This window comes from Neoarius graeffei, chromosome 11 (genome assembly GCF_027579695.1).
Source record: "Neoarius graeffei isolate fNeoGra1 chromosome 11, fNeoGra1.pri, whole genome shotgun sequence".
NCBI lineage: Eukaryota > Metazoa > Chordata > Actinopteri > Siluriformes > Ariidae > Neoarius > Neoarius graeffei.
The window spans coordinates 18,143,467-18,166,910 of NC_083579.1; the positions used below are offsets into that span (position 1 = coordinate 18,143,467).

General features: G+C 39.6%; 1 protein-coding gene across 1 annotated transcript in view; it reads left to right on the plus strand.

Annotated features, from left to right (window-relative positions):
- The window catches only part of xdh (xanthine dehydrogenase), a 121,555-nt gene that overhangs the window by 60,762 nt on the left and 37,349 nt on the right, over window positions 1–23,444 (plus strand). The window contains exons 11-16 of the mRNA XM_060932908.1: window positions 14,674–14,825; window positions 15,067–15,160; window positions 15,421–15,530; window positions 15,663–15,847; window positions 22,003–22,165; window positions 23,274–23,363. Of these exons, the coding sequence (XP_060788891.1) occupies window positions 14,674–14,825; window positions 15,067–15,160; window positions 15,421–15,530; window positions 15,663–15,847; window positions 22,003–22,165; window positions 23,274–23,363 (794 nt within the window). The remainder of the gene's footprint in view (window positions 1–14,673; window positions 14,826–15,066; window positions 15,161–15,420; window positions 15,531–15,662; window positions 15,848–22,002; window positions 22,166–23,273; window positions 23,364–23,444) is intronic.

A 23,444-nucleotide genomic window follows, 5' to 3' on the forward strand; every position in this document is an offset into this window, starting at 1 on the left:
TTATTAGTGATGCAGTACAGAGCACGCATCACTATTGTTCTACGATGCGTTTCTTATTAGTGATGCAGTGCAGGGCATGCATCACTATTGTTCTTCTATGCGATTCTTATTATTATTATTATTAGTGATGCAGTGCAGAGCACGCATCAATATTGTTCTACGATGCGTTTCTTATTAGTGATGCAGTGCAGGGCATGCATCACTATTGTTCTTCTATGCGTTTCTTATTAGTGATGCAGTGAAGGGCACGCATCACTATTGTTCTTCGATGCGTTTCTTCTTATTATTCTTAATTCTTCTTATTATTATTAGTGATGCAGTGCAGAGCACGCATCACTATTGTTCTACTATGCGTTTCTTATTAGTGATGCAGTGAAGGGTACACATCACTATTGTTCTTCGATGCGTTTCTTATTATTATTCTTATTCTTATTATTATTATTAGTGATGCAGTGCAGAGCACGCATCACTATTGTTCTATGCGTATCTTATTATTAGTGATGCAGTGCAGAGCACGCATCACTATTGCTCTACTATGCGTTTCTTATTTTTTTTTATTAGTGATGCAGTGCAGAGCACGCATCACTATTGTTCTACTATGCGTTTCTTATTATTATTCTTATTAGTGATGCAGTGCAGAGCACGCATCACTATTGTTCTTCTATGCGTTTCTTATTATTCGTGATGCAGTGCAGAGCACGCATCACTATTGTTCTACTATGCGTTTCTTATTATTCTTATTATTAGTGATGCAGTGCATAGCACGCATCACTTTTGTTCTACTATGCTTTTCTTATTATTCTTATTCTTTTTAGTGATGCAGTGCAGAGCACGCATCACTATTGTTCTTCTATGCGTTTCTTATTATTAGTGATGCAGTGCAGAGCACGCATCACTAATGTTCTACGATGCGTTTCTTATTATTCTTATTCTTATTAGTGATGCATTGCAGAGCACGCATCACTATTGTTCTACTATGCGTTTCTTATTATTCTTATTCTTATTATTAGTGATGCAGTGCAGAGCACGCATCACTATTGTTCTACTATGCGTTTCTTATTAGTGATGCAGTGCAGGGCACACATCACTATTGTTCTTCGATGCGTTTCTTCTTAGTGCTGAGCACGCATCACTATTGTTCTACTATGCGTTTCTTATTAGTGATGCAGTGCAGAGCACGCCTCACTATTGTTCTTCTATGCGTTTCTTATTATTAGTGATGCAGTGCAGAGCACGCATCACTATTGCTCTACCATGCGTTTCTTATTTTTTTTATTAGTGATGCAGTGAAGAGCACGCATCACTATTGTTCTTCTATGCGCTTCTTATTAGTGATGCAGTGCAGAGCACGCATCACTATTGTTCTACTATGCGTTTCTTATTTAGTGATGCAGTGCAGTGCACACATCACTATTATTCTACTATGCGTTTCTTATTATTATTCTTATTAGTGATGCAGTGCAGAGCACGCATCACGATTGTTCTTCTATGTGTTTCTTATTATTAGTGATGCAGTGCAGAGCACGCATCACTGTTTTTCTACAATGTGTTTCTTATTATTCTTATTATTAGTGATGCACTGCATAGGACGCATCACTTTTTGTTCTACTATGCTTTTCTTATTATTCTTATTAGTGATGCAGTGCAGAGCACACATCATTATTGTTCTTCTATGTGTTTCTTATTAGTGATGCAGTGCAGAGCACACATCACTATTGTTCTTCTATGCGTTTCTTATTATTATTATTATTATTATTATTATATTTATTTTTTTTATTAGTGATGCAGTGCAGAGCACGCATCACTATTGTTTTTCTATGCGTTTCTTATTAGTGATGCAGTGCAGAGCACGCATCACTATTGTTCTTCTATGCGTTTCTTATTCTTATTTTTTATTATTAGTGATGCAATGCAGAGCACGCATCACTATTGTTCAACTATGCGTTTCTTATTAGTGATGCAGTGCGGAGCACGCATCACTATTGTTCTTCTATGCGTTTCTTATTCTTATTTTTTTATTATTAGTGATGCAATGCAGAGCACGCATCACTATTGTTCTACTATGGGTTTCTTATTATTATTCTTATGAGTGATGCAGTGCAGAGCACGCATCACTATTGTTCTACTATGCGTTTCTTATTATTCTTATTATGAGTGATGCAGTGCAGAGCACGCATCACTATTGTTCTACTATGCATTTCTTATTATTCTTATTCTTATTAGTGATGCAGTGCAGAGCACGCGTCACTATTGTTCTTCTGTGCGTTTCTTATTTTTAGTGATGCAGTACAGAGCACGCATCACTATTGTTCTACTATGCGTTTCTTATTATTCTTATTCTTATTAGTGATGCAGTGCAGAGCACGCATCACTATTGTTCTACTATGCGTTTCTTATTATTCTTATTCTTATTATTAGTGATGCAGTGCAGACCACGCATCACTATTGTTCTACTATGCGTTTCTTATTAGTGATGCAGTGCAGGGCACGCATCACTATTGTTCTTCTGTGCGTTTCTTCTTCTTTTATTATTATTATTATTAGTGATGCAGTGCAGAGCACGCATCACTATTGTTCTACTATGCGTTTCTTATTAGTGATGCAGTGCAGAGCACGCATCACTATTGTTCTTCTATGCGTTTCTTATTATTAGTGAAGCAGTGCAGAGCAGGCATCACTATTGTTCTACTATGCGTTTCTTATTTTTTTTATTAGTGATGCAGTGCAGAGCACGCATCACTATTGTTCTTCTATGCGTTTCTTATTAGTGATGCCGTGCAGGCCACGCATCACTATTGTTCTTCTATGCGTTTCTTATTATTAGTGATGCAGTGCAGAGCACGCATCACTATTGCTCTACTATGTGTTTCTTATTTTTTTTATTGGTGATGCAGTGAAGAGCATGCATCACTATTGTTCTTCTATGCGTTTCTTATTAGTGATGCAGTGCAGAGCACACATCACTATTGTTCTACTATGCGTTTCTTATTTAGTGATGCAGTGCAGAGCACGCATCAATATTGTTCTACTATGCGTTACTTATTATTATTCTTATTAGTGATGCAGTGCAGAGCACGCATCACTTTTGTTCTTCATTGCGTTTCTTATTATTAGTGATGCAGTGCAGAGCACGCATCACTATTGTTCTGCTATGCTTTCTTATTATTCTTATTCTTTTTAGTGATGCAGTGCAGGGCACGCATCACTTTTGTTCTACTATGCTTTCTTATTATTCTTATTCTTATTAGTGATGCAGTGCAGAGCACACATCACTATTGTTCTACTATGCGTTTCTTATTTAGTGATGCAGTGCAGAGCACGCATCACTATTGTTCTACTATGCGTTTCTTATTATTATTCTTATTAGTGATGCAGTGCAGAGCACGCATCACTATTGTTCTTCAATGCGTTTCTTATTATTAGTGATGCAGTGCAGAGCACGCATCACTATTGTTCTACTACGCTTTCTTATTATTCTTATTCTTTTTAGTGATGCAGTGCAGAGCACGCATCACTATTGTTCTACTATGCGTTTCTTATTATTCTTATTCTTATTAGTGATGCAGTGCAGGGCACGCATCACTTTTGTTCTACTATGCTTTCTTATTATTCTTATTCTTTTTAGTGATGCAGTGCAGGGCACGCATCACTTTTGTTCTACTATGCTTTCTTATTAGTCTTATTCTTTTTAGTGATGCAGTGCAGGGCACGCATCACTTTTGTTCTACTATGCGTTCTTATTATTCTTATTCTTATTAGTGATGCAGTGCAGAGCACGCATCACTATTGTTCTTCTATGCGTTTCTTATTATTAGTGATGCAGTACAGAGCACGCATCACTATTGTTCTACTATGCGTTTCTTATTTAGTGATGCAGTGCAGAGCACGCATCACTATTGTTCTTCTATGCGTTTCTTATTGTTCTTATTAGTGATGCAGTGCAGAGCACGCATCACTATTGTTCTTCTATGCGTTTCTCTTCTATGCGTTTCTTATTTTCTTATTATTAGTGATGCAGTGCAGAGCACACATCACTATTGTTCTACTATGCGTTTCTTATTATTCTTATTCTTGTTAGTGATGCAGTGCAGAGCACGCATCAGTATTGTTCTACTATGCGTTTCGTATTAGTGATGCAGTGCAGAGCACGCATCACTATTGTTCTTCTAGGCGTTTCTTATTAGTGATGCGTGCTCTGCACTGCATCACTATTGTTCTTGTATGCCTTTCTTCTTATTATTATTATTCTTATTATTCTTATTCTTATTATTTTTATTAGTGATGCAGTGCAGAGCACCCATCACTATTGTTCTTCTATGCGTTTCTTATTAGTGATGCAGTGCAGAGCACGCATCACTATTGTTCTTCTATGCGTTTCTGTTCTATGCGTTTCTTATTTTCTTATTATTAGTGATGCAGTGCAGAGTACGCATCACTATTGTTCTTCTATGCATTTCTTATTATTAGTGATGCAGTGCAGAGCACGCATCACTATTGTTCTACTATGCGTTTCTTATTATTCTTATTCTTATTAGTGATGCAGTGCAGAGCACGCATCACTATTGTTCTACTACGCGTTTCTTATTATGCTTATTCTTATTATTAGTGATTCAGTGCAGAGCACGCATCACTATTGTTCTATTATGCGTTTCTTATTAGTGATGCCGTGCAGGGCATGCATCACTATTGTTCTTCTATGCGTTTCTTCTTATTATTATTATTCTTATTATTCGTAGTAGTGATGCAGTGGAGAGCACGCATCACTATTGTTCTTCTATGCGTTTCTTATTGTTAGTGATGCAGTGCAGAGCACACATCACTATTGTTCTTCTATGCGTTTCTTATTAGTGATGCAGTGCAGAGCACGCATCACTATTGTTCTTCTATGCGTTTCTTATTAGTGATGCAGTGCAGAGCACGCATCACTATTGTTCTACTATGCATTTCTTATAAAGCGTATTCTTATTAGTGATGCAGTGCAGAGAACGCATCACGATTGTTCTACAATGCGTTTCTTATAAATGATGCAGTGCAGGGCATGCATCACTATTGTTCTTCTATGCGTTTCTTCCTATTATTATTTTTATTATTATTAGTGATGCAGTGCAGAGCACGCATCACTATTGTTCTACTATGCGTTTCTTATTTAGTGATGCAGTGCAGAGCACGCATCACTATTGTTCTTCTATGCGTTTCTTATTATTATTCTTATTAGTGATGCAGTGCAGAGCACGCATCACTTTTGTTCTTCTATGCGTTTCTTATTATTAGTGATGCAGTGCAGAGCATGCATCACTATTGTTCTTCTATGCGTTTATTATTATTCTTATTATTAATGATGCAGTGCAGAGCACGCATCACTTTTGTTCTACGATGCTTTTCTTATTATTCTTATTCTTATTAGTGATGCAGTGCAGAGCACGCATCACTATTGTTCTATACGTTTCTTATTAGTGATGCAGTGCAAAGCACGCATCACTATTGTTCTACTATGCGTTTCTTATTATTAGTGATGCAGTGCGGAGCACGCATCACTATTGTTCTTCTATGCGTTTCTTATTATTATTCTTATTAGTGATGCAGTGCAGAGCACGCATCACTATTGTTCTACAATGCATTTCTTATTAGTGATGGAGTGTAGAGCACGCATCACTATTGTTCTATGCGTTTATTATTATTAGTGATGCAGTGCAGAGCACGCATCACTATTGCTCTACTATGCGTTTCTTATTTTTTTTATTAGTGATGCAGTGAAGAGCACGCATCACTATTGTTCTTCTATGCGTTTCTTATTAGTGATGCAGTGCAGAGCACGCATCACTATTGTTCTACAATGCGTTTCTTATTTAGTGACGCAGTGCAGAGCACGCATCACTATTGTTCTACTATGCGTTTCTTATTATTATTATTCTTATTAGTGATGCAGTGCAGAGCATGCATCACTATTGTTCTTCTATGCGTTTCTTATTATTCTTATTCTTATTAGTGATGCAGTGCAAAGCACGCATCACTATTGTTCTACTATGCGTTTCTTATTATTAGTGATGCAGTGCGGAGCACGCATCACTATTGTTCTTCTATGCGTTTCTTATTATTATTCTTATTAGTGATGCAGTGCAGAGCATGCATCACTATTCTTCTATGAGTTTCTTATTAGTGATGCAGTGCAGGGCACGCATCACTATTGTTCTACTATGCGTTTCTTATTTAGTGATGCAGTGCAGAGCAGGCATCACTATTGTTCTACTATGCGTTTCTTATTATTAGTGATGCAGTGCGGAGCACGCATCACTATTGTTCTTCCATGCGTTTCTTATTATTATTCTTATTAGTGATGCAGTGCAGAGCATGCATCACTATTCTTCTATGCGTTTCTTATTAGTGATGCAGTGCAGAGCACGCATCACTATTGTTCTACTATGCGTTTCTTATTCTTATTCTTATTAGTGATGCAGTGCAGAGCACGCATCACTATTGTTCTTCTATGCGTTTCTTATTATTATTCTTATTAGTGATGCAGTGCAGAGCACGCATCACTATTGTTCTTCAATGCGTTTCTGTTCTATGCGTTTCTTATTTTCTTATTATTAGTGATGCAGTGCAGAGCACGCATCACTATTGTTCTACTATGCATTTCTTATTATTCTTATTCTTATTATTAGTGATGCAGTGCAGAACACGCATCACTATTGTTCTTCGATGCGTTTCTTATTAGTGATGCAGTGCAGGGCACGCATCACTATTGTTCTTCTATGCGTTTCTTCTTCTGCTTATTATTATTATTATTAGTGATGCAGTGCAGAGCACGCATCACTATTGTTCTACGATGCGTTTCTTATTAGTGATGCAGTGCAGGGCACGCATCACTATTGTTCTTCTATGCGTTTCTTCTTCTTCTTATTATTATTATTATTATTATTATTAGTGATGCAGTACAGAGCACGCATCACTATTGTTCTACTGTGCGTTTCTTATTTTTTTATTAGTGATGCAATGAAGAGCACGCATCACTATTGTTCTTCTATGCGTTTCTTATTAGTGATGCAGTGCAGAGCACGCATCACTATTGTTCTACTATGCGTTTCTTATTTAGTGATGCAGTGCAGAGCACGCATCACTATTGTTCTACTATGCGTTTTCTTATTATTATTCTTAATAGTGATGCAGTGCAGAGCACGCATCACTATTGTTCTTCTATGCGTTTCTTATTATTAGTGATGCAGTGCAGAGCATGTATCACTATTGTTCTTCTATGCGTTACTTATTATTCTTATTATTAGTGATGCAGTGCAGAGCACGCATCACTTTTGTTCTACTATGCTTTTCTTATTATTCTTATTCTTATTAGTGATGCAGTGCAGAGCACGCATCACTATTGTTCTTCTATGCGTTTCTTATTAGTGATGCAGTGCAGAGCACGCATCACTATTGTTCTACTATGCGTTTCTTATTATTCTTATTCTTATTAGTGATGCAGTGCAGAGCACGCATCACTATTGTTCTTCTATGCGTTTCTTATTAGTGATGCAGTGCAGAGCACGCATCACTATTGTTCTACTATGCGTTTCTTATTTAGTGATGCAGTGCAGAGCACGCATCACTATTGTTCTACTATGCGTTTTCTTATTATTATTCTTATTAGTGATGCAGTGCAGAGCAGGCATCACTATTGTTCTTCTATGCGTTTCTTATTATTAGTGATGCAGTGCAGAGCATGTATCACTATTGTTCTTCTATGTGTTTCTTATTATTCTTATTATTAGTGATGCAGTGCAGAGCACGCATCACTTTTGTTCTACTATGCTTTTCTTATTATTCTTATTCTTATTAGTGATGCAGTGCAGAGCACGCATCACTATTGTTCTTCTATGCGTTTCTTATTAGTGATGCAGTGCAGAGCACGCATCACGATTGTTCTACTATGCGTTTCTTATTATTCTTATTCTTATTATTAGTGATGCAGTGCAGTGCACACATCACTATTGTTCTACTATGTGTTTCTTATTAGTGATGCAGTGCAGAGCATGCATCACTATTGTTCTTCAATGCGTTTCTAATTATCATTATTATTATTATTATTATTATTAGTGATGCAGTGCAGAGCACGCATCACTATTGTTCTACTATGCGTTTCTTATTATTAGTGATGCAGTGCAGAGCACGCATCACTATTGTTCTACTATGCGTTTCTTATTATTCTTATTGTTATTCTTATTAGTGATGCAGTGCAGAGCACGCATCACTATTGTTCTACTATGCGTTTCTTATTATTCTTATTCTTATTATTAGTGATGCAGTGCAGTGCACACATCACTATTGTTCTACTATGTGTTTCTTATTAGTGATGCAGTGCAGAGCACGCATCACTATTGTTCTTCAATGCGTTTCTAATTATTATTATTATTATTATTATTATTATTAGTGATGCAGTGCAGAGCACGCATCACTATTGTTCTACTATGCGTTTCTTATTATTAGTGATGCAGTGCAGAGCACGCATCACTATTGTTCTACTATGCGTTTCTTATTATTCTTATTGTTATTCTTATTAGTGATGCAGTGCAGAGCACGCATCACTATTGTTCTACTATGCGTTTCTTATTATTCTTATTATTATTGATGCAGTGCAGTGCACGCATCACTATTGTTCTACTATGCGTTTCTTATTAGTGATGCAGTGCAGAGCACGCATCACTATTGTTCTTCTTTGTGTTTCTTCTTCTTCTACTTCCTCCTCTTCTTATTATTATTAGTGATGCAGTGCAGAGCACGCATCACTATTGTTCTTCTATGCGTTTCTTATTATTAGTGATGCAGTGCAGAGCACGCATCACTATTGTTCTACTGTGCGTTTCTTATTATTATTCTTATTAGTGATGCAGTGCAGAGCACGAATCACTATTGTTCTTCTATGCGTTTCTGTTCTATGCATTTCTTATTTTCTTATTATTAGTGATGCAGTGCAGAGCACGCATCACTATTGTTCTTCTATGCGTTTCTTCTTATTCTTATTCTTAGTGATGCAGTGCAGAGCACGCATCACTATTGTTCTACTATGCTTTTCTTATTATTCTCATTCTTATTATTAGTGATGCAGTGCAGAGCACGCATCACTATTGTTCTACTATGCGTTTCTTATTAGTGATGCAGTGCAGAGCACGCAGAGCACACAATTTCTATGGAGTTTTTGGAAAACTACTCTGCGTCTCCATAGCATTCCCTTAACGTCGTGAACTTTTGCACACTGTTTCTTCACACACTCAAGGTTCGTCTCACCAACTTTCAAGTCTCTGCCTTACACTCTCTAGCACCACCAACGGCTCAAAGTCTCATCAATGTCCATTGTGTGATTTTTTTTTTTTTGCGCCACAGGCGCGAATAAAATCACCCGAAATATCCCATTAATTTCTATGGGACTTTTGGAAATCCTGCACACATTCCTCTGAACCTTGCCACACTGTTTCTTGACACACTCAGGGTTCTTCTCAGCAAATTTCGACTCGCCACCTTGAATTCTCTAGCGCCACCAGCAGCTCAAAGTCACAAGTTTTGCTCACGCATGACTCACTACCCATGCATCGCACACGGTCAAGCTACACATCAAACTGTGCGGCTCGATCGGACTCAGTGTGCTATTACTTTGCACGACATTGTGTGATTTTTTTCGCGCGCCACCAACGGCTCAAAGTCTCAGGTAAATTTCCCATTCATTTCTATGGAGTTTTTGGAAAACTTCAAACGTCCCCCTCTGCGTCTCCTTAGCAGCCCCTTAACGTCGTGAAATTTTGCACACTGTTTCTTCCCACACTCAAGGTTCTTCTCAGCAAGTTTCAAGTCACTGCCTTAAACTCTCTAGCGCCACCAACTGCTCAAACTCGAGGGTGCAGGTCGCCGGTATGTTTCTGCTTGTAACTTTTGAATCGTTGGTCCGATTTTCAAAAACTTGGTTTCGCTGGACTCATTGGGCCAGTACGAATCCGGTGCACCCTCTGAGAAAATTTTCAACACTGGAAACTTTTCCTGCAATTTTGCATTTTGTGAAAATCACTTAAAATGCTTCTCATCCCTCAATTTTTGACCCATTTCTCCCAAACTTGGTAAATTGCACCAATGGGCTCTGCTGCACAAGACACTTACCCGGTGTTCAGAATTTCGTTAGTGTCGGGCCGTCGCGGCCAATCAAAATTGCGCCCACAGAAATCCTGCACGCATTCATCTGAAACTTGCCACACTGTTTCTTGACACACTCAGGGTTCTTCTCAGCAAGTTTCGACTCGCCACCTTAAACTCTCTAGCGCCACCAGCAGCTCGAAGTCACAAATTTTGCGCACGCATGACTCACTAACCGTGCATCGCACACGGACAAACTATACATCAAACCGTGCGGCTCGATCGGACGCGGTGTGATTTTACTTTGCACGTCATTGTGTGATTTTTTTCGCGCCATAGGCGCGAAAAAATCACCCGAAGTTTCCCATTCATTTCTATGGGACTTTTGGAGATCCTACACGCATTCCTCTAAAACATGCCACACTGTTTCTTGACACACTCAGGGTTCTTCTCAGCAAGTTTCGACTCACCACCTTAAACTCCCTAGCGCCACCAGCAGCTCAAAGTCACATATTTTGCTCACACTTCACTCACTAACCGTGCATCGCTCACGGACAAGCTACACATCAAACCATGTGGCTCGTTCGGGCTCGGTGTGCTATTACTTTGCACGACATTGGGTGATTTCTTTGCGCCGTGGGCGCGAAAACATCACCCGTTCTTCCCCATTCATTTATATGGGCTTTTTTGGATATACATGAGATCTCACCTGCAGATGGCGCCAAGACACAAGCAATAATACTGTGCCTCTCAACTTCAGTTCGACAGGGAATCTTTGCGTGATTTTCTGGCGTCTCCTCACAAGGCCTGGCTAAGCGCGCTGCATCACTCTCGCGATTTCCCGCAGGGGAATTGTCTAGTTATTATTCATCTTCCGTACCAATTTTGATTGTGAATAACTGAATAACCGTGCATCGCACGCAGGCAAGCTATATACCAACACGTGCGGCTTGGTCGGACTCGGTGTGCTATTACTTTGCCCGTTATTCTGTCAAACTCTCTAGCGCCACCAATGGCTCAAGTCTCAGGTACATTTCTGCTTGTAACTTTTCACCCGTTGGTCCGATTTTCGAAATCTTGGTATCCCTGGAATCCTTGGGCCCAGCCAGATCCAGCGGACCCTATGACCTCATTTTCTGTCTGCATAGTTTTCCCGCCATTTTTATTTTATTCTTATTCATCTTTCCTTACAAATTTGGATTGCGAATAACTCATTAACCGTACATCGCACACGGGCAAGCGATACATCAAAACGTGCGGCTCGGTCGGACTCGGTGTCCTACTGCTTTGTACGTTATTCTGTCAAACTCTCTAGCGCCACCAACGGCTCAAAATCTCTGGTAAATTTCCCATTCATTTCTGTGGAGTTTTTGGAAAACTACACTCTTCCCCCATCTGCGTCTCCATAGCAACCCCTTAACATTGTGAAATTTTGCACACTGTTTCGTCACACACTCACGGTTCATCTCAGCAAGTTTCAAGTCACCGCCTTAAACTCTCTAGCGCCACCGACAGCTCAAACTCGCGGGTGCAGGTCCCCGGTACGTTTCTGCTTGTAACTTTTCAACCGTTGGTCCGGTTTTCGAACACTTGGTATCCCAGGACTCCTTGGGCCAAGACGAATCCAGCGCACCCTCTGACAAAATTTTCAACACCGAAAGTTTTCGCGCAATTTTGAATTTTGTGAAAATCACTTAAAATGCTTCTCCTCCCTCAATTTTTTATCCATTTCTTCCGAACTTGGTAGATGACACCTTTGGACTCAGCTGCACAAGACACTTGCCCGGTGTTCAGAATTGATGCGCACCCTATGACGTCATTTTCAACCCAGAAAGTTTTCCCGCCATTTTGAGTTTTGTGCCAATCAATCATGCCGCTTCTCCTCCCTCAATTTCTCACCCATTTCTCCCAAACTTGGTACATGGCTTCTTGGGACTAAGCTGCACAACACACTTGCCCGGTGTTTAGGGTTTCATAAGTGTTTGCCCGTGGCTGCCAATCAACATTGGCTGCGCGGCCGCGAAACAAGAAGTGTGCTCATATCTCGGCTGCCCTTCTGCGTACCTTTACGAAACTTGGTGGCTCTATGCCTCACTCCTCCACAGAGGCCCACAAAAACATTGGGACAGGTTGGCCGCTAGGGGGTGCTATACCTAGGGACAATGACTTTTTCCTCTTATCTCATGCTGCCTTTTGGGTGGTGCTTTCACCTAGAGGCGTGGCTTCATGCACTGCATCACTCTCGCGATTTCCCGCAGGGGAATTGTCTAGTTATTATTATTATTATGCCGCATTTGGCCTTATTTGGGGCATTTCCCATGCACGAAAACTCATGAAACTTGATACACACATCAGTCATTGTCATCGCTACTCAGCCACAAACTTTTGGCCCCGGGCATGGCCCAGGGACTTCATAGCGCCCCTTTTTCCATTTCCCATTGAACTGAATGGGTAGATCTTTGGAATGATGATGTCGTAAGGCCATTTGGAGTGAAATTACACATGTTCATTTTTAACGTACTCCTCCTAGATGGTTCATCAGATTCATGTCACACTTGGCAGACATGATGCCAAGATATTGCTGAAGTTGAATTGCTAAGGGATTTTTGATATGTTGTAATATGTTGAAATATTATAACATATAATATGCCAAGATATTGCTGAATGTTGAACTTGATATCTTGTAATATGATTCTGATACTCTTTAGCCGTTATGGGCCTGTCTGGTATAGTGCCACCAACTGGCCATGGCAAGAATAGGGTTTTGAATATGTGTGTTTTGAGGCATGATGAATTTTAGCATGCTCCTCCTAGACGGTTCATGATATTCATGTGAAATTTGTTATACGTGATGCCAAGATGTCGCTGATATTAAATTGCGAAGGGATTTTTGATATCTTGTAATATGTTGAAATGGCCTTATGATTTTAATATCTTGCCACATGAACAGGAAACGTGTCAGAAAGCACAGCGCCACCATGTGGCCAAGCAGGAAATGGGGAAAAATGTTCAATTCATTGATGGATTGATCTGAAACTTTACAAAATATTGGATATCATGAGTCTGATGATATACAATTCTGTGCACACTCATACACTCACAGTCATATGCATATTTATGCATACACACACACTCTCTCACAAGTATGCACTCACATGCACACGCAACATCTATGAGCACACTCTCTTTCACACACACACTTTCTCTCTCTCTCTCCCTCTGAGAAACAGACACACACACGCACACACAATAATAGCGGAGCTCCAGCGGAGCACCATACCTAAGAAAAAATGGTAAACCCATCGAGTCGATTTTTTTTTGTGTGGTTTGTCCGGGTACGTGTACCACCAGTCATACACACCACCTAGTGGTCAGTGTTAGTAATTACCAGTCATACACACTGCCTAGTGGTCAGTGTTGGTAATTACGTCATACACACCGCCTCGTGGTCAGTGTTGGTAATTACCAGTCATACACACCGCCTCGTGGTCAGTGTTAGTAATTACCAGTCATACACACCGCCTCGTGGTCAGTGTTAGTAATTACCAGTCATACACACCGCCTCGTGGCCAGTGTTGGTAATTACCAGTCATACACACCGCCTAGTGGCCAGTGTTGGTAATTACCAGTCAGCCACCTACAATGCAGCCATCAGCATTCTGATTCGGATTCTATGATGATCCATGAAAGGATAAATACTTGATACTCCCTATTAGACAGACAGAACTGAGGATGCCTTTCGGACGAGAGGCGAAACGTCTTCAAGACTTTTCAAGCAAGTCCAGTTGCTCTCTTCTACCAACCACAGATTACTATGTACCTGGATGACTGAGTATCTTCACAGATACCAGTCATACACACCGCCTAGTGGCCAGTGTTAGTAATTACCAGTCATACACACCGCATAGTGGCCAGTGCTAGCCAGTAAAGAAGTAAAACAAAAGAGACTGGCTAGGATATAAGAAAATTCTACAACCCAGAAACAGATGGGAGCTCCGCTTTTAGGCAGTGACTAAATCTATATATTAGTGACCTGCCATCATTATGCATTTTGTTGCAGACATATGAAACCTCTGCATGTACATACACACACAGCAGACACAGAAAAGCTAAGATGACTTAAGATTACAGTGTGAGATAGAGATAAGGAGGAGACATGTATAGTTTTGTACATATATAAATGTACATTTTCACACCACAGAAACACACACACACACTTACAGCCTTTGTCTGTCTATCTCTCATCTGTCAAGCAGTCATGGCATTTGCAACATGCACATCACCTTTGAACATTTGATGAATATATGACATGTGACTGTTTTGTTGGGTGGCGGGATGTCCTGGGTTGTGGAACCACACGTGCGAGGGCCTGTCAAGGCCGCTAGCAGCTTTAATTTCTGTTTGTTCCTTGACCCTATGAACATTGATAATAAGTCTTGGATTTCCCAAACTAAAATATCATGCTAATTTTACACACTTGTGTCCAAACAGTTTCTCATGAAAGGTGTGTGTGTGTGTGTGTGTGTGTGTGTGTGTGTGTGTGTGTGTGTGTGTGTGTGTTAGGGATCGAGTTTGGTGCATCTGTGACACTGACTGTGTTGAAGGAGGTGCTGTGTGGAATGGTAAAGAAGCTCCCCAGCTACAAAACAGAGGTTTTCCAGGCTGTACTTGAGCAGCTGCAATGGTTCGGAGGACAACAGATTCGAAATGTTGCAGTACGTCATGTCAATATTCCTCATAATTTGGTGGGGTTTTTATGACACTTGCATTAACACCACATTTTAGTTCCCAGGTTTAATAACGTTTCCAAAAAAATGACAACAAGCATGAAATGATTTATTAAAGTGTTTTTGAAGTACGTGAATTGAGAGTTGTATTTTCCAGTTTGTCAATTTTACAAATGTTTATGTGTGTGTCTGTGTGTGGGCGGTGCTAATGTCATGTATGTAACGTCAGGCTATTGGTGGAAATATTATGACTGCAAGTCCCATCTCAGACCTTAACCCTGTGTTCATGGCCGTGAGTTCTAAGTTAACACTGATGTCCAAAGGTAAACACTTTTTATCTGTTGATTTTTGAGTTCAAGGATCAAAGATTGACTGACTGGATATTTGCACAACAACTATCAAGTATTCTGAGAAAAGAGACCGAAAAATTGACATGTTCATATGTTAGTACAGTATTGTCATGCAGTATAAATGTAATTTATTTCCTAGGATGAATTTATTTTATTTCATTATTTTTGCGTGTTTAATAACTACTTTTGTGGTTACCTTATGGATAAAATTCTTACTCTTTTTTTTTTTGCAGAGGGCAAACGTGTACTTCAGATGGATGACAGATTTTTCACTGGCTACAGGAAAACTGCTTTAAAACCAGAGGAAATTTTGTTGTCCATTGAGATTCCATATACAAAAAAGGTCTGTTTTAGGACAACACAATACAGTGTGATTGCCTGTACTGTAGCTATGCCTGAAAGTCAACACAGAGTAAATACATACTAAAAATGAATTGAAGAGTATTTTGTTTGTTTGTTTTTGTTTGTTTACTAGGGTCAATATTGTTCAGCCTATAAGCAGTCACTTCGTAAAGAGGATGATATTGCCATCATCACCTGTGGGATGAACGTTCTCTTCAAGGAGGGGTCCAACATAGTACAGGACATCCGGCTCAGTTATGGTGGAATGGCCCCAACCACTGTACTCGCCACAACAACATGCAACCGACTTATTGGCAGGTAATTTAGATGCTGTGCATTCTCGAACCGTAAGCTAAGCTTAGAATTCAGTAAACCTTTAAGATGTACAGTGGTGCTTGAAAGTTTGTGAACCCTTTTGAATTTTCTATATTTCTGCATAAATATGACCTAAAACATCATCAAATTGTCACACAAGTCCTAAAAGTAGATAAAGAGAACCCAGTTAAACAAATGAGACAAAAATATTATACTTGGTCATTTATTTATTGAGGAAAATGAACCAATATTACATATCTGTGAGTGGCAAAAGTATGTGACCCTCAAGGATTAGCAGTTAATTTGAAGGTGAAATTAGAGTCAGGTGTTTCAATCAATGGGATGACAATCAGGTGTGAGTGGGCACCCTGTTTTATTTAAAGAACAGGGATCTATCAAAGTCTGATCTTCACAACATGTGTTTGTGGAAGTGTATCATGGCACAAACAAAGGAGATTTCTGAGGAGCTCAGAAAAAGCATTGTTGATGCTCATCAGGCTGGAAAAGCTTACAAAACCATCTCTAAAGAGTTTGGACTCCACTAATCCACAGTCAGACAGATTGTGTACAAATGAAGGAAATTCAAGACCATTGTTACCCTCCCCAGGAGTGGTTGACCAACAAAGATCACTCCAAGAGCAAGGCGTGTAATAGTCGGTGAGGTCACAAAGGACCCCAGGGTAACTTCTAAGCAACTGAAGGCCTCTCTCACATTGGCTAATGTTAATGTTCATGAGTCCACCATCAGGAGAACACTGAACAACAATGGTGTGCATGGTAGGGTTGCAAGGAGAAAGCCACTGCTCTCCAAAGAGAACATTGCTGCTCATCTGCAGTTTGCTAAAGATCATGTGGACAAGCCAGAAGGCTATTGGAAAAATGTTTTGTGGATGGATGAGACCAAAATAGAACTTTTTGGTTTAAATGGGAAACATTATGTTTGGATAAAGGATAGCACTGCATTCCATCATAAGAACCTCATCCCATCTGTGAAACATGGTGGTGGTAGTATCATGGTTTGGGCCTGTTTTGCTGCATCTGGGCCAGGACGGCTTGCCATCATTGATGGAACAATGAATTCTGCATTATACCAGCGAATTCTAAAGGAAAATGTCAGGACATCTGTCCATGGACTCAATCTCAAGAGAAGGTGGGTCATGCAGCAAGACAACAACCCTAAGCACACAAGTCGTTCTACCAAAGAATGGTTAAAGAAGAATAAAGTGAATGTTTTGGAATGGCCAAGTCAAAGTCCTGATCTTAATCCAATTGAAATGTTGTGGAAGGATCTGAAGGAAGCAGTTCATGTGAGGAAACCTACTAACATTCCAGTGTTGAAGCTGTTCTGTACGGAGGAATGGGCTAAAATTCCTCCAAGCCGGTGTGCAGGACTGATCAACAGTTACCGGAAACGTTTAGTTGCAGTTATTGCTGCACAAGGGGGTCACACCAGATACTGAAAGCAAAGGTTCACATACTTTTGCCACTCACAGATATGTAATAGATCATTTTCCTCAATAAATAAATGACCAAGTATAATATTTTTGTCTCATTTGTTTAACTGGGTTCTCTTTATCTACTTTTACAACTTGTGTGAAAATCTGATGATGTTTTAGGTCATATTTACAACCCCGATTCCAAAAAAGTTGGGACAAAGTACAAATTGTAAATAAAAACGGAATGCAATGATGTGGAAGTTTCAAAATTCCATATTTTATTCAGAATAGAACATAGATGACATATCAAATGTTTAAACTGAGAAATGTATCATTTAAAGAGAAAAATTAGGTGATATTTTTAAATTTCATGACAACAACACATCTCAAAAAAGTTGGGACAAGGCCATGTTTACCACTGTGAGACATCCCCTTTTCTCTTTACAACAGTCTGTAAACGTCTGGGGACTGAGGAGACAAGTTGCTCAAGTTTAGGGATCAGAATGTTAACCCATTCTTGTCTAATGTAAGATTCTAGTTGCTCAACTGTCTTAGGTCTTTTTTGTTGTATCTTCCGTTTTATGATGCGCCAAATGTTTTCTATGCGTGAAAGATCTGGACTGCAGGCTGGCCAGTTCAGTACCTGGACCCTTCTTCTACACAGCCATGATGCTGTAATTGATGTAGTATGTGGTTTGGCATTGTCATGTTGGAAAATGCAAGGTCTTCCCTGAAAGAGACGTCGTCTGGATGGGAGCATATGTTGCTCTAGAACCTGGATATACCTTTCAGCATTGATGGTGTCTTTCCAGATGTGTAAGCTGCCCATGCCACACGCACTAATGCAACCCCATACCATCAGAGATGCAGGCTTCTGAACTGAGCGCTGATAACAACTTGGGTCGTCCTTCTCCTCTTTAGTCCGAATGACACGGCGTCCTTGATTTCCCTAAAGAACTTCAAATTTTGATTCGTCTGACCACAGGACAGTTTTCCACTTTGCCACAGTCCATTTTAAATGAGCCTTGGCCCAGAGAAGACGTCTGCGCTTCTGGATCATGTTTAGATACGACGACTTCTTTGAATTATAGAGTTTTAGCTGGCGACGGCGGATGTCACGGTGAATTGTGTTCACAGATAATGTTCTCTGGAAATATTCCTGAGCCCATTTTGTGATTTCCAATACAGAAGCATGCCTGTATGTGATGCAGTGCCACCTAAGGGCCCGAAGATCACGGGCACCCAGTATGGTTTTCCGGCCTTGACCCTTACGCACAGAGATTCTTCCAGATTCTCTGAATCTTTTGATGATATTATGCACTGTAGATGATGACGATATGTTCAAACTCTTTGCAATTTTACACTGTCGAACTCCTTTCTGATATTGCTCCACTATTTGTCGGTGCAGAATTAGGGGGATTGGTGATCCTCTTCCCATCTTTACTTCTGAGAGCCGCTGCCACTCCAAGATGCTCTTTTTATACCCAGTCATGTTAATGACCTATTGCCAATTGACCTAATGAGTTGCAATTTGGTCCTCCAGCTGTTCCTTTTTTGTACCTTTTAACTTTTCCAGCCTCTTATTGCCCCTGTCCCAACTTTTTTGAGATGTGTTGCTGTCATGAAATTTCAAATGAGCCAATATTTGGCATGAAATTTCAAAATGTTTCACTTTCGACATTTGATATGTTGTCTCTGTTCTATTGTGAATACAATATCAGTTTTTGAGATTTGTAAATTATTGCATTCCGGTTTTTTTTACAATTTGTACTTTGTCCCAACTTTTTTGGAATTGGGGTTGTATGCAGAAATACAGAAAATTCTAAAGGGTTCACAAACTTTCAAGAACCACTGTATGAAACTGCAAACAAAGACACAAAATACAATAAAGTTCTGTAAAACTTGCAGTTCTAGGAAACATGAATCTACGTCATAACCGTTTTTGAACTTGAACCATACTTTGAATGCTTGGGATGAAAAAGAATATGAATACATTATCCATATTGAACAGATAATGTGTACTAAACAGATACAAGTACAGTTGTTTTTTGAGAAAGTTTGCCAGTAAGATTCACAGGATATCTGGTGGCGACCAAAGGTCTATTCACAGGATATCTGGTGGAGACCAACTCATATGGAGTTTTATTGTGTTCAGCAAGATCCTAGTCAAGATACACATCTTGACTAGGATCTTGCTGAACACAATAAAACTCCATACGAGTTGGAGCTGTTGGTGTTGCAGTACTATAAAAACTACAAGATGCAACATTTAAACAATATTGGCTGGCGTTGAGTGGTATATCAGATATAGTCCATTCAACTTGCACGATACTGAATGACTCAAAGACGAGTTGCTGAAGGGAATATATCTAATATACCATGAAAAAAAGTCAGCCAATATTATTATTATTATACATATACCTTCCTTTCAGGTGTTCAATGCACCTTTCTCTTTCAAAATTCTCTCAAAATCTTCCGTATTTAAAGAAGCAAACCTGGCAGCCATGTTTGTTTACAAATTGTAATACAATAGTCGCCCGCTAGTGCGGAAGTTTTACGTTTCCAATGTGTGACATCATGTTGTCTTGACAACCATGCAGTATCATAAACCATATTCAATGCTCATTCTCCAATGGGTGGAGCGACATAATACACATAGGCTGTACTCGAGTTGAGGGGGGATGGGGGGGATGCCATCCCCCCTGGAATAAAAAATGGTCAAAATCATCCCCCCTCTAAAACGGGCATCCCCCCTCCCTTCCCTTGAGCAATTTTATCAATAAATGTGGACATGACTTCTATTTAACATTGGAATTAGAAATGCCATTCCACGTAGCTTTGCTGAAACTGAGCATATGATAAGCTCCCGTGAGAGAGGGCATGCGCAAGCGAAGCGTTTGAGGAGGTGACATTCAGTTGGGGTTCCGTTATTTTTTATTTCATTCGCCGTCAGTGACAGCAGCGGATTGCAGCATCATGGCCAAGCGGAGTGGACAGCAAGACCTAAGCAAGTTCGGATTTAAGATCGCAAGAAAAAACATTTCAGGAGGTAAGTCAAGAGTTACGAATATCAGTCACACTTTCTGTGAGCCCACTATCATGCTGTAAAGTATGTAAAAATAAACTTGATTTGATAAAGTTACCGATATGTAGCCTAATTTGTGGGCGGCGGATAACAACACAGCTATCATAATGAATGTTAGTTTGGAGTCTAACCAGCTATCGATAACTTACTCAGGTTCATGTTAGCTTTGATTTCTTGTATAAGGCCATTAATTTAATCAGCCTGGACATTCGTTTGTTATTCTTCAGGCAACAAAAAGTGTTATTCAAGACAGGAAGGCTAAAATAAATGACACTAGCAGTTTTGAAGGCTTCGTTGCCTCATTAGAGAGCCGGTCACAACATGTAAGGCAGAGCAGGATTGGTGTAGGACTCGACAAAGTGTCTGCTAAAATGCAGCTTTCTTTTTCTTCGTCATAGGCTCTTCTTCTGTCTCCTCAATGGGCCTTTTCCCCTTTCCAAAGAAACTTTCCAAAGATGCCTGCTTTTAACTCATTTTGCTAGCTTGTATCCAGTATGTATCAAAGTGCTGGTATGTATCGAAGCAAAGTATCAAAGTATCCAAGGCAGCTCCTTGGTAACCGTCAATGTTAAGGTATCACGTGACCTAGATAACAGCGGGAATCAACGTTACAGAAAGAATCCGGTCATTTTTCAAAGCTCAAATCCTCGTTCAGATAATAAATAAATCAGAAATAACATTATAATTATATTTAATTAAATTATCTTATCCACTGCTCTTTATTCCAGATGACAGTCAGCAGCAACTGCAACACAGTGCGACAGGAGCTGGAGGGGACCCGGAGTGTGAGACAATACAGGAGCAGGAGCAAGCAGGAAAACCAACAGCTGAAGAGCTGAAGAGTTACAATTTACTGTTGCTTGTTTTAGCTTATTGGTTACCTACCTACCTCTGTATTTAACTCAGTGTTCCCAATGTTCAGCTTTGAATAAAAATTCTATTGACGTGATATGAAAAGATTCAGTTGTTCATTTACATTGCCTGCTGAGGTTTTAATAAATAATTTACCAAACGATTTAAAAGGAGCCTACCATGACTATGAAGTTACACTTCAAATTTGTCATCTGCATTTCACCCTAATATGGAGAATGTGGTAGGTATGTCAGCCAGGAGACTGACTAAATATGACACATGACATCCACACTGTGCATGTTTTACAGTAAAATACCAGTGTATTGTTTTTTTACAACAATAAAAAGGGTACACAGTGTGTACTACACACTTTATCAGCACAAAATACTGTATGTCTGGTAAATGAACAAGGTCCACAGACCTACGTTGTGTGCAAACCCTCCTAAAAGCAAACCAGTTTCCCACTGACGGACCGACCGATGGGTCGACACGCGACTAAAAATTTCACCATCTCCCCAGTTTGATTTTACAACTTGACCACTGCACATAGGATAAGCGATATGCTAACAATACTGCATGCTATCAAACCAAAAGAATGAAACCTGCTAGAAGGGAATAGAATACGTGTTTTTATTCCATCGAAAAAGTGTCCTGTATGTATAATAATAGACAATATTACAGTGTTTTCCCATGACATGTTAAACATATGACTAGCAGTCTCACAAACTTGGCATGTACACATAAAGGAAGGGTGATCAGTTCTCTTACTGTGTTCATGATTACAGGCAGTGGAATGAGGAGCTGATGCAGGATGCCTGCTCTTTCTTGGCAGAAGAGATGACCCTGTCTCCCTCTGCACCAGGTGGGATGGTGATATATAGACGCACACTGACCATCAGCCTGTTCTTCAAATTCTACCTCACCATCCAGCACAAACTAGCTCAGGTGGTAATGTTCATAGATATATACATTTTAATAACCGCAGTCAAAATAAAACTTTCATTAACAATGAACCTACAATTCTAAGTGAGAAACATATACACCAAACAGCCATAACATTAAAAACACTGAGAGGTGAAGCAAATAACATTTATTATCTCATGACAATGGCACCTGTCAAGGGGTGGGATATATTAGGCAGTAAGAAAACAGTTATTGAAGTTGATGTGTTGGAAGCAGGAAAAATGGGCAAGTGTAAGGATCTGAGTGACTTTGACAAGGGCCAAATTGTGATGACCAGATGAATGGGTCTGAGTATCTCCAAAATGGCACATCTTGTGGGATGTTCCCGATATGCAGTGGTTAGTACCTACCAAAAGTGGTCCAAAGAAGGACAACCAGTGAACCGGCAATAGGTTCATGGGGTGTCAAAGGTTCATTGATTCAAATGGAACACACCCGTATGGTCCAAACCCACAGAAGAGCTCCTGTAGCACAAACTGCTGAAAAAGTTAATACTGACACCTTTCTGTTTTAGCCAGCATTAACTTTTTCAGCAGTCTGTGCTACAGTCATTCTAACCACTGCATACCAGGTACATCCCACAAGATGTGCCATTTTGGAGATGCTCAGACTGAGTCATCTAACCATCACAATTTGGCCCTTGTCAAAGTCACTCAGTTCCTTACACTTGCCCATTTTTCCTGCTTCTAACACATCAACTTCAAGAACTGACTGTTCTCTGGTCGCCTAAGATATCCCACCCCTTGACAGGTACCATTGTAATGAGATAATAAATGTTATTCACTTCACCTGTCAGTGGTCATTATATATCATCATATGATGCATCCACAATTCAAAGTTATCACTGACATCCCACACATTAAATGTATCTCTAAATGATTAAAATCACATCATGTCATTCACTGATAAATAATAATACATTTTTATCATTGACAAATAGCTGGGATATAAGTGGACTTTAAAAAAAACAAACAACAACAACAACAACAAAATAGCCAGTCATAAATTCCTTGATAAATACAATATAAAGTGCCTTAGTGTTTTTAATTACAAAGTACCTTTTTAAAGCTGATGGCTGCCTGTGTTTCTGCAGTACCTCTCTGTTGAGGACATTAGACCAGATTATACCAGTGCCATCGAAATCCATCACCTAGACTCACCATCCAGTGTTCAGCTGTACCAGGTACACATACTGGTCCTCATACAAACACATTGCACATGGAAATTTAATGAGGATTGTGTATTTTCCTATATAAAGTATTAT